This window comes from Vulpes vulpes, chromosome 3 (genome assembly GCF_048418805.1).
Source record: "Vulpes vulpes isolate BD-2025 chromosome 3, VulVul3, whole genome shotgun sequence".
Taxonomy (NCBI): Eukaryota; Metazoa; Chordata; class Mammalia; order Carnivora; family Canidae; genus Vulpes; species Vulpes vulpes.
Window position 1 is genome coordinate 96774874 of NC_132782.1, and position 13125 is coordinate 96787998.

Below are 13125 nucleotides of genomic sequence, written 5' to 3' on the forward strand. Positions count from 1 at the left end.
CGTTTTATTAGACTCTCCCTCCAGCCAGCCCATGCAAGGTGTCTGTGTATTTCCATTTTGTGACAAGCAAGACGGATGCATGCCATGCCAAAAACCAGCCTGCACTTTTGAAGCTCACTCTTTAAGACTTGAAAGGACCTTTAGTGGTAAGAATATTAACACCTATTATGTGGCAGGAGTGGTAGGAAGCCCTTATACCGTGGATTCACTCATTTGCTCTTCACTTGAATCCTGTGAGCAAGGTGTTACTTTATCCTCTTTTTACAGATGAGGAAACTGAGGCAGAGGCCTGGTCACTAGCCCAGAATGATCCAGCCAGTTAGTGGCAGATGTGGCATTCAAACACAGCCACTCGAGTTTCAGAGCCACCATGCAATACTGCCTTGCACTGGTTTCCAAATTCAGCTACCCATAGAATTACCTGAAAGTCTTTAAAATACCTATTTCCAGGCTCTTGTATTTTTTCAGGTGAAGTCTAGTTTCAGTAGGCTCCTCAAATAATCTTTAAGCATTCAACCTATCTGCAATCTGCAAAGCAGGGTTTAGAGATTATAGTGGCAGTGTATTTTTTTTTTTTTTTGATCTGCCAAAACTCTCTGCTTTTTTTTTTTTCCTGGTAGGTAGCAGTGCCTCATTTTCCCTCTGAAAGCCATCCCAACCCCACTGTGTTCACTCTTGGAGGGAACACTGTGAAGCCTCAACCAGGGTCTACTTAGGTAACTTGACCTTGACCAAATAATCTCTCTTCTTCCAGAATTTGACTTTAAAACCAAAGCAACACAAGAACCAAAATCAGATATAGCTAGTCTGATTGTTCAGATTTTCTTCCAATTCTCTAAAGTACATATCTTTTTCAATAAATTCCTTTCTAACTTGAGTTAACCAAAGGCTGTTTCCTTTACATGCAACCAAACAACACCAGCAAAAGAGCCACCCATGTGATAGAAACCCACATCTAGCACAGATATCACCCCTACAGCATCCATGGCAACTGATCTTTGCTCTACTGAGAGGGGGAGTTAATATCCTTATACAGCAACCCATTGGTTTGTTTGGGCTGCTTTTCTTTAGCCCAAATAGATGGTCCCTAGTTCTGATTCTGTCCTCTGAAACTGTATTTAAAAAACCTATACAACATTTCTTTGGATATTTAATGACAAGCCTAGCCTCGAAGCCTAACAGGCCAACTCTCAGAGTACCTCCAAGCCCCCCTCCCCGCCCCCGTAAGGCATTCTTTTGGTATTTGGTAACAGACACCCTGATTACTGAGCCCTTCTGTTGTGAATGCAGAAGTTAGAGACTGCAATGTTACATAACGTAAATAGAATGTATCTTCAGCAGAATGATACACTTTCAGATTTAGAGAGGCAATAGATCAAACAGACAGACAGATGGCCTGCCTGTCCTGTTTAGACTGAATTACACCTGAGGTTATTTATCCTTGAGAGATACAGATGGGTCTTCTTTGGTCCAGGTGATGGTGAGATCTTCCCATGATGCCAAGAGGGATACTCGACCCGAACTGCTGTTTCATGTCCTATAGGAGCCAGATGGGCTTGGAGCATCTTCAGAGCTGAACTGTGGGGTATCCCCAGTTGGTGTTATGGGAAACTGAACAACCCAGGTTCTGAGAAGTACATAGTTGTGTTGCCTTATCTGAGCCAAGAAAACCAGTCAATGTCACAGAAGGAGGTAAGCCTTCTCTCCTGCCACCAGTGTGGAGGCAGGAAATGGGCAGGGCCTCAGACTGGCAGAGCTAGGTTCCCTCCTCCTCTGGGGCCGGAGGTGAGCTAGCCAAGGCTCATCAGCGACCAGAATCTTACCAGGGGCATCTAAGCTAGCTCCCAGCTGGTGGAAGACCGTAGGATTAAGCACATCCAGGAGCAACTGCAACTGCTTACAGTTACACTCAAGCCATCACTCGCATTTGATTTCAACTGAATTAAGTGGAAAGCCTGAGTCCATGCTGGAGGTAATGGGGCACTAAAATCAAGCAAGAATGGAGAAACCAGTTAAAGAATACCCCAAAGTGATCTCTAGAGCTCTGCAGGCAACAGTCTGGAAAAAGAAAGTGAGCAGAACTGACAAGTGGCCATGAAAATATGTTTTAAAAATGTGGCCTTTTGTTTTTACACGTGTGTGTATTTTTATGTTTTCTGATCTATCATACCATACTCAGTGCTTCGTTGTCTGCTTTTTTCACTAATATCTAATGACTCTTTCCATATTAATAACATTTTAATTACTGTGGCTTTTTTATTGAAGTGTAATTTGCATATAATAAGGTACAGATTTTAAGCATAGAGCTTCAGGAATTTTGAAAAATGTGTACACCTGTATAGGCACCATCCCAATCAAGACATAGAACATTTCCAGGTTTTAGCAGCCTACCCAGATAGTGACATTTTGATAATTGTGCAGCACCCAAGTATGGATATGTTTTACTTACATAAACCCTAACTGGCAGTCATTTAGGTAGTTTCGAAATTTTTGTTGGTATGAATACCAATGCAATGAATATCACTTTAGCTAAGCATATTTGCATATCCTTAAATAATTCCTCAGCAAAAATTTCTAGAATTGTAACTCTTAGGTCAAAAAAAGATTAGGTTTAGTAATTATGATGTCAAAAAAGTCATTAAGGCTTTTGATACATATTGATAATTTTCTCTCAAGAAGGATTATACGGACTTACATACTCACCAGTAATATATTAGAGTACGTTTTTCTTCTTCCCCCTGCTTATGCTTTTTGCTTGAGTCCTATTTCTTTTGATAGTATTACTAAGACCATGTTTTACATTTATGTGTGTTTTTGCAGCATATCTTTGCCCATTTTATTTTTAACCTATATTTGAAGTTCATCCTACACACTGCCTAGAATTTTACATTGTTTATCCAATCTGAGAGTCTTCAACTTTTAGTAGAGAATTCCAATCTATTTACATTTGTTAGATAACTGATATTATCTGCCATCACTTCTTACCATTACCATCTTAATTTATACTTTCCAGAATTCATGAGTCCCTGCGGCTTATTTTTATCTTTGTTCCTATATTTTGTTATATTGACCAAAACTTTCTTTGTTATTTTAGTTTTTAGATTGTTTCTTTCATATTAAAAAAAATCTACTTGAGCCAGTATGTCTATAACAAGAATTAGATAATATTAAATAAATATCTTATTTAGCATTGTTAATCTAGACTCATCACTTGCTACAGTCTACCTTTTTTTAATTTAAGTATAGTTGACATGCAACATGTAGCTTATTTTTTTATGTCAACTTTATTAGATGATCCTGGTAACTGTGATCAAGCTGTCTTATAATAATAAGGGGTGGTAGCTATTGATTTTGCCAGCCCATCAAAGTTTCCCACCTCCCCTTCTTATAACAGACACTGCTCTCTGAGCTACAGGGATGTCACATGAACCAGGCCGCATAAACTAAAAGAGTTCATTCTCCCAACAACAAAGGACCAACCAATCAGAACCCTTCCCTGATTCTGAATGCAGAAGGAAAGCCCACTTCTCCCCCTAGGATTTCCATCTTCCCATGAGATCAACTATCACCAAGTTGATAGATATATTTATAGATATGTCCTGTCTACAGTAGAAGCAAGTGAGGCAAGGACAAACCAGTTGGGGTCCTAAGAAGGAAACAGATGACATACTCCATTTAAGAGAGTTTAAGGGAGGTTTCATAAGAGGACTTGTAAAGATGAAGACATAGTGCTGGGAAGTCATAGGGGATAGTACAGTAACCAGAGGCTAATAAGAGCAAAGGGACAGGGCAAGGAGCAGCTCCTGGAACCCAAGAAGAGAACTGGGTAGAGAACACTGTCTTTAGAGGAACGACAACCCTTGGTCAAAGGGTAGAGCCAAGATGACCTCATGATAAATACCCAACCCACTCTTTCTTCACCTTCCAATCTCCTACTGGCCCTTCTGGCTGGGCCCAACCAACCAGAAGTCAGGGGGTAAAAGGAACCCCATGTGATGCAGTAATTATGGGTCAGTCTCTGATGAGTAGACTCAGAAAGGCAGATAAGACAGCTGGCACAGCTGAGGAGGGTCAGTGTGCCAGAATGCCAAATGGCCACAAACTCCTATATCCCCAAATGCATCCTTCTAGAATGACTTTGGAGCTCCTGCTATCAAGAGATGAGGTCTATTTCTCCACCCCTGAATCTGGTCTTTAGCCATAACCAAATAAAGACTTGAAAAACACCTATGCTTTGGGGGTTTCCCTCTCTTGCTGTGCCTGGAACCCAAGGCCAGTATGTGGATGTGCCAAAGCTAGCCTACTGGGAGAAAAGAGACCATGTAGAAGAGAAACAAAGGGCCCCAGGGCCTGATCCTGGAGACCTGGAATCGAGTCCCACATCAGGCTCCCTACATGAAGCCTGCTTCTCCCTCTGCCTGTGTCTCTGCCTCTCTCTCTGCCTCTCTCTCTGTCTTAAATAAATAAATAAATAAATAAATAAATAAATAAATAAATAAATAAAATCTTTTTTAAAAGGGGAGGGGGCCCAAGCCATCAGGCTGCCAACTGGTGGTCATGTTAGTGAGGCTATCCTAGATGATCCAGCACCAGCTGAGTCACTGGCTGACCAAGACACTTGACAGAGCCCAGCAAAGATCAGTTACATAGACTCAGATCAGAAGAATCACCCAAGTAGCCCAGAGAAAAAAATAAATGAGAAAAAAACATATGATTGCTGCCTCAAGCTACTAAATTTTGGGATGCTCTGTTATGCAGCAAAGCTAACTGATACAGCTGATAATAAGAATGCACCTTGCAAGTATCATGGTCTCAGTTCCAGCGTCTGTGGTCCTTGTCCCTGAAGCTTATTCCATTCCCAGTGTCCTTCCCATAAGCCAATCTGCTTTCCCATTGCTAATTTGAGTTGGATTTCTCTCACTTTCAATTAAAAAAAAAATTGTGAAACTCCTTTTTCTCTGTAATCTGATATGGTTTAAAATGCACAGAAATCCTTCATCCCTCTTAAGACCATTTACCCACGAAGCCTATAATTTTGGGAGAAGAAAAGTTTCTTGGGCAACGTTCTCATTTCTTTTTTGGTTACTCGCCTATTCTGGTTTCCAATTGCTTCTTGAGACAAAATTGGCAAGTTAGAATTTCCTAGAAAATCATCCATTTCAACCAGATTTTCAAACACATTTTTATGCATATTCATACATTTTATATATATATATATATTATATACGTGTTCTTTTTAATATATACATTCTTTTTAAATCTTCTATTTTCCTTTTATTAAATCTTTAACATTTAGCTCATGATTTATCATTTTTAATATATTTCTTCATAAAGTAAGACTGGCTTTAAAAACACAAAAGGAGGGGCATCTGGCTGGCTCAGTCAGTAGAGCATGTGATCTTGATCTCAGGGGTCATGAGCTCAAGCCCGACATTGTGTGTAGAGATTCCAAAAGAATACATTTCTCTTCAAATTAAAAAATAAAATATAGGGTGTCTGGGTGGCTCAGTTGGTTAAACGTCAGCCTTCAGCTCAGGTCATGATCTCAGGGTTCTGGGATCCAGCCCTGTGTGGGTCTCTCTGCTCAGCAGGGAGTCTGCTTCTCCCTCTGCCCCTGCCATTCCTCCTGCTTGTGGTCTCTTTCTCTCTCTAAAATAAATAAATAAAATCTTTTTAAAAATAGAATAAAATAAAACATTAGTGTGCATCATTTTTAACTGCCCTGACCCAGTGATGTAATCAGGAGGACGAAGGGCACAAAATGGGTTTTATTCTGCATCTTCATTATAAACAATAAGAAATCATTGCTAAAACCATAAAATGTTAAAGAAAGTATCTTCAGACAAACCAGCTCAAGAATCCCATTGTAACTTCTGTACAGCCTGGCACAGAGCCCTTGCTCAACAAAATTAGCTATTATCATTGGCTATTATTCCTTGGCAGGTCACAAGGTAATCTGTATCCCTTCTTGAGCAGGAGAGATTCATCCAGGTATTAATAATAATTCAGAAGCCATTTGCTGAGTGCCTTTTTTGTGTGTGTGCCAGACACTATTCTGGATGTGACTCAAGCAGTCTCTCATTGAATATTTACCCCAAGAAAAGACAACTATGATTTAGGTATTATTTTCCCCCATTTTAAAGATATGAACTAAGGATCGGAGAACTTAAATTATTTTCCCAAGATCACCACAGCAGTAAGTAAATGAGAGCAATGGAATCTGACACCAAGGTTTTCTGGCTCCAAAGTCCAGGATCTGGGATCCCTGGGTGGCGCAGCGGTTTGGCGCCTGCCTTTGGCCCAGGGCGCGATCCCGGAGACCCGGGATCGAATCCCACGTCGGGCTCCCTGCATGGAGCCTGCTTCTCCCTCTGCCTGTGTCTCTGCCTCTCTCTCTCTCTCTCTGTATGACTATCATAAATAAAAAAAAAAAAAAAAAAAAAAAAAAAAAAACAAAGTCCAGGATCTTTTTTCAGCATTGCACCCCACACTCTGAAGTTTGGTGTCAAGGCATGGAAGCGGAGACAGTAATTACCTCATAAGGGCACACTCAGGGTGGAGGACTGTAGAGAATTATCAGTACATTCAAGCTTAGGGGATACACTGAGCAATCAAAGGCCCTTAGCTACTTGTATCAAGGGCTCACTGGGTGGCAGGCACTGTGCTAAGCCCTTTCACACAATGGCTTTTTAATCCATTTGCTGTTAATGTTGTTGTTTTCATTTTAAGGATTTAAAAAAAATTATTACAACAATCTTATGTGGTTGGTACTAATATCCTAATTTACAAAGAAAGAAAGTGAGACACAGAGAAGGAAGATGATACACCCGCAGTGCCCCTAATGACTAACTTGCAGAGTCAGGACCTGACCGCAGATATGTCTGACTGTAGAGGCCACAGTCCTAATAACCACTGTCTTTAGACATGATCAATAAATTAATTGTCTAGCTTCCTATCTGTAGCTGGAGATGGCTACATCATACAGGAACATAAGGCAGGGAAATAATGAGCTGTGTTCCCTTATGAGGTTGTCTATGACTCTGAACCACACTGTGAATCTTTTATGAAATCCAGTGTGATGGTCCCCAGGAATTCTGTTCTGTGGTGGCCACTCAGGTCAACAGGATCACAGTAGACTGAGCAGAAATGCTTCCCCCCACCACGCCCACAAACGGTTCAGTCTATTTCTTTCCCACTTAAATCTGGGCTTGGTCATTAGAACACTTTATCCAGTGGGACATTATCATACATGATATGTGTTGGGGCATGCTCTCTTGCGCTTCTTGGAACCCTGAAACCACCATGTGAATAAGCCAGAGCTAGCCAGCTAGAGGATGGCAGGGTATGTGGAGGAGAACCAAGCAGCCCAGGCTGACGAGCCGCTCACTGCCAGTCATAGGAGTGAGGCCATCCTAGATCATCCTGCCACCACATATCCAGAGACACAGGCGAGAATCTCTGAAATTTTATGCCCAGGGCAAGTACCTTGCTTGACTCACCCTAATTCTGGCCCCAAGAGACAAGTCCTCTTTTCTTGTTCTGAGAAAATCTCTCAGGAGGCCGTATGTGGTTAGTATTCTAAGTGCTGGGTAACTAGAATGTCAAGTGTAATGCTTATGGCAGTAAGCATGGTCTTATGGTCTCTCTACAAGGTCTGAGAGACAGCAGAATTGAGAGTTTCCAACCAGGTAAGACCAAGACCATGCCTGCAGATGACCAGAAGTTAACACCCAGGAACTCTGCCATGTTTTGAGATTCCACTGGCCGATGCCTATATATATTGTCTATTCCCATTTGCACTAAATGGCTGGGTCAGTAACTAAAGTCACTGGGATAGAGCCTGGTTCATAACATTTCCTCAGGTAGCCTGATATCCCATAATGTGGACCGATCTGTAGAAGAACATAAATTATACTAAGTTCTACCAATATCCAGAATATTCCCTGACTCACACTGGGGTTAGAATAGCAGAGGGGTAGAGGATGAAGTCTAGCATATTCCCTTTGCATAGATGGAGACTGTGCTTGTCTGCTCCATGAGCTTGCTCACACCAGTTCCTCCAAGGTCACACAGGAGGAGGGCATCCCTTCATGACTGCATGAGTCTCACAGGCAGCCAAAAGAGAGCCTAGCCAGGCTGGTGAGCAGGTGTGACCAGATCTTTAATCATGTCTCCAGCCATGGACAGGAAAAGGTCAATGAACTGAGTCAAGCCAGCTGAGGAGTCTGGACCAATTCATCATCCTTGGTGCCAACTGACCTTCTTGGAACTGTGTCCAGAGATAGAATCATTCCAAGTTGGCTGCTAAATCCTGTGCATGCTGGCTGTAGGGAGCACTGCCTGCCCTCCCCACACCCAAAGCAATGAATGGCTGCACTGCTCCATTCATGCAGACAAGGGTCTCCTACCATTTATGGAGCCTACACAGTTCCTAAGAAGGACTGCCAAGTAGCAGGCAGAGGGCATGTTAAATCTTACATAGTAGCCACGCCACCTGTCCTTGCTGCCTGCCCAGCATATATTCACTGTTATTCATTATCACCGCCATCATCATCTTCACATATATTGCTCTTGCTGTGTACCAGACACCTTTACAGATATAGGTACACTGGCCACTCCTAACAAAGTTTTAAGATGGGAACGGGAACTATGATTTTACCCATTTTCCAGCTGAGGAATCTCAGGCACAAAGAGATTTAAGTCCTTTGCTTTGCCCCAGGTCACACATATATCTGAGCCAAGGAATGCTGGCTCCATCTGTAGTCTATGGTTTTTAACCAGTACATAATACTGCTTCTCTAGTTCTCTGAGGGACCACGCCCCCCCCCCAATTCTTAAATCACGGGGTAGCCACACGGGGCTTCCTCGCCAAGAGGAGGCACCTAACCAGACCTGGCCAATCAGTACAAGCATCCTTCTGGCCAGATGTAAACCACGGTGTGATGAGATGCCAACTCTCATCACTGGAACTTCAGCACTGATAAGAACAGAAAACTATAAGTATCTCAGCCATCATGCTCCCCTAGAAGCAAAGCAAACTTTCCTAAAACTGAACCCAAGACAGGAAGTCTAGCCAAGGAAGGAACAAAGGACCCCAGTTCAGCACCTTGATTCACTGTGTCCAAAGCCGGTCTCTGCTTCACGGACCAAAATTTCCTTTTCATATAAACCAGTTTGAAGGGGATCCCCGGGTGGCTCAGCGGTTTAGCACCTGCCTTTGGCCCAGGGCATGATCCTGGAGTCCCGAGATCGAGTCCCACATCAGGCTCCCTGCATGGAGCTTGCTTCTCCCTCTGCCGGTCTCTCTCTCTCTCTCTGTCTCTCATGAATAAATAAATAAAATCTTTTAAAAAATAAATAAAGAAGTAAACCAGTTTGAGTGGAGTTTCTGTCTCAGGCAACAGAAAAAGCCAAGGAATACAGACAAGATAGAGGAAACACCCTCCTCTTGGCTCCTGCATGAGACTCAAGCCTCGGGCTGCAGTAACAGTCAGAGCTCCATACTGGAGCCAGGGTGCCCCCCAAAACTTCCCTCTCTACTTTCCTGGGGATGAGAAAAGGAATTGCACTGAAAGGGCCAGGAAGTGTGATCTCAGAGAGGACATGATGAACAATCCCATCTTCATCTCTGCAGATGAGTCTGGAAGGGCTTTCATTGATCTATGCTACTTGGAGTTCTTCAACCCATGTACCAGTTTCCAAGCAAAAGAACTGCTGGACGAGCTCTAGAGCATTCATGTTGCTGTGGTGACTGTTATGCCCCTGATTTGCAGCAAAATGGCAGATGATCACTTACAGTAGGCCAATGATAGTCCACGAATGCAGTCACCACTCACTTCTGGCAAGCTGTCAGCTGTCAGGTCTAAATGGGTAAGTCCAGGGTCAGTCATGAAGACAGTGCCAATGGGGAAGATTCCAGGAAAGTGAACCAAAGCCGGAACAAAATAAAAGAACTAGGGGTGACAGTGGCACACAGGGTACATGGACTGCATTTCATCACTGGGACACGGGAGGAGTGTGCATGGTGGAAAGTCCTACAAGGGCAGTTTCAACTACATGGAAAGGAATACCCCAAATGATGAGATTTTACCATGTGGAAATTCTTATCTCACATATGCGGTCTGGGCATAGAGAACTCACAGTCGGCTCAGCAGGCTGAGCGTTGATCACCAACATCATCAATGACCCAGGTTCCTTCAACTCTCCCACTCTGCCATGCTTGGGACGTTAAGTACATCTCCCTCATTAATCCAAAAGTGCTGCCATGACCCCAGGCATTGCATCCTCACACAAAAATAACCAACAGGAAACAAGAAGGGATGTCTGCTCTTCTCAGAAAGATAAGCTTCTTTCCTGGAAGCTCTCTCCAGATTTCCCCAAGATTCCACTGAGCAAGAGTGAGCCACATGATCAGTCACTAACTACAGGTGAGCCTGGGAAGCAAGTATCAGGCATATACAGCTTTTAGCATGTGAGGCAGCCTCTGCCAGAAAGAAGAGAGGGCTCTCAACAGGAATGGCTGTTGGACAGGTGATCAAATGTACCCCAAGCTTTGGACAAAATTAAACCAAGGCTTTTGCCATATCCTCAAGGAGCCCATGAGGTCATTCACTTAATAGTTTCCTTAAATCAACTTATCTTTTGTTTAACCTAAATTCCCTAACTTGGGTAGGAAATTTTCTATCCCCACCATAAATTCAAAACCACTATTAGATACATTCTTCCAATCCATATTAAAATAAGTTCATAATGATGAAAAGAAAACTTATTTGCCTGTTTTACCCAGAAGGATCCCCTGCCTCAGCAATAGGAGCCAGGCTTTGAGATGCATGAAAGCAGGATAAACTCATTGCCCTCCTAATTCTTCAGGCCTGGAGTCAAGAATTCCCTGACAAAGAGCTACAAGGTGCATCATAAGGTACCATCCTAACTACCTTTTTAGAATAGCAGGAGCAATTTAGCATCTCACCACCACTCTCCGTGCTCCAGCCATAAAGATGAAGACATTCAGCAAAACCATAGTAGAGGAACTAGCTGGTTTCCTGTACCATAATATCCCATTCCCCAAATGTTTTGTTTTGTCCTTTCCATTAAAATGAAAAATGTCTCCGAGACCATAGGGACCACTCTCTGTCTTGGAATTAAAACATTCCATCTTTTTTTTTTTAATTTAAAAAAAATTTTTTTAATTAAAAAAAATTTTTTTTTAATTTTTTGGTCTAAGTGCACTCTTATTTACCCAAAAGGACACAGTGACAGTGGGCAGAGAGAGGTGCTCAGTGTCAGTTACTTACATCAGAGGCTGGGCCCTTGTCAGCGCCTGGGCAGGAGAAAGTGACAAATTCATGGCACCGCTTGTGCACGACGAAACAGCAGACTGCCAATGAGAAAACAAGGGGAGAAGAGAGGGAGGGAAGAAGGGGAGAGGAGAGGAGGAAGAGAGGGAAAGAAGGGGGAAAAGGTCATTAAACCTGGACTTCGCAACAAGGGAAGGTTTTAGAGCAAAATGAACAATGCCTTCAGCTTCCACATCTTGCCCTTTACTGAAGCCAAACTCGGGTATGGTGCTGCTGCATCCCACAAATCAGCTAAACTTCTAAAGGTTTTGAACTCAGGTTCAAAAGATCACAAATGCTCAAAATTACACTCCCCCTCTCCCCACTCCTGAAGATTACTTAAGCTGTTGGGTCTTGTGCTGGTTTTGAAACAGAATGTGGTTTCTTAGATGGGGCAGCACATGACATAGTCAGCTTGGGTTTAGGTCCAGAATGCATAAGGAGCACATATATTTAAACAACAGAATCACACTCAGAGAGATGTGCATAACAAGAAGGGCTGCGTAGAAAAACAGAGTGAGCAATAATGGCAGACCCGTGCCCCCATCTCACCCAGGACCTATGCCAACGGAGAGCAAATCTGCAATGCCTACTTTGTAACTCTCATAGTTTGCAACCAAATCCACACATACATGCATTTGAATTCCAGTGAGTTAAAGGCAGCTATGATATGGTTTCACCATCTGGGGATCATACCACTTGGGAGAATGGGCAGTCAGAGACGTTATACAAAATAAAATTCATTTGGGGGATATCTAGGTGGTTCAGCAGTTGAGAATCTGCCTTTGGCTCAGGTCATGATCCTGGGGTCCTGGAATCGAGCCCCACATCGGGCTCCCTACAGGGAGCCTGCTTCTCCCTGCCTATGTCTCTGCCCCTCTCTGTGTCTGTCATGAATAAATAAATAAAATCTTTAAAAGACTAATTTTTGTTATTGCTGTTCGAATCTACTTTTACAAACTAAACTGTGGGTTCCTGGAGGACAGGTACCACATTGTAGGAACCGGCTCAGAATCTTTCCAAAGAACATTGCCAATGAATGAAAACAGGCCTGGAAAGCTCAAGGCTATCTCTAGTGATACAATGGATCTGGGTAGCAATAAGTGGCTGCTAGCAGCACAAAAAGACTCAACCTGCCTAATGATGAAAGGACCTCTGTCACCTCATAGGTACTCCTGCTAAAAGAATCAAACCTGAATCAGTTCAAGCATTTTAATTCAACTACCAATTTACAGAAAATACAAGTGACAGAGGCATGTGTTAAATAACATCCCAAGGAGGCAGTGAGTAAAATAATTTTTTAATACACAGCAATGTAGAAAATGACATAACCAAATAATTTCTTCAGCAAATAAATTGCAAAGAGGACAGGAGAGAATTCTTCTTCTTCTTCTTTTTAGATTTATTTATTTATTTATTTATTTATTTATTTATTCATTCATTTATTTATTTATGAGAGAGAAAGGGCCGGCAGAGGGGGTGGGCAGGGGAAACAGAGGGAGGAGAGAAAGAATCTCAAGCAGAGATCCCTGCTGAGTAGGGAAAACGACACGGGGCTTGATCTCACAACCCAGAGATCATTACCAGAGCCAAAATTGAGTCAGATGCTTAACCGACTAACCCACCCTGGAGCCCAGGACAGGAGAGACTTTGAGAGCTGTTAAACTCTTCCACATGATACCGCAGTGGTGGATAAATTTATAGCTCATCAACTGTAACAAATCTACCACACTAATGTGAGATTTTTTTAAAGTGCTTTACATATATTAATTTGTTTGATATTCATAAC

The 13125-nt window shown here is 42.5% G+C and overlaps 1 protein-coding gene across 3 annotated transcripts in view; it reads right to left on the minus strand.

Annotated features, from left to right (window-relative positions):
• The window catches only part of PRKCB (protein kinase C beta), a 331008-nt gene that overhangs the window by 182570 nt on the left and 135313 nt on the right, over positions 1–13125 (minus strand). For all 3 annotated transcript variants that reach the window (XM_025983772.2, XM_025983771.2, XM_072751337.1), the window contains exon 3: positions 11295–11377. In XM_025983772.2, the coding sequence (XP_025839557.1) occupies positions 11295–11377 (83 nt within the window). The remainder of the gene's footprint in view (positions 1–11294; positions 11378–13125) is intronic.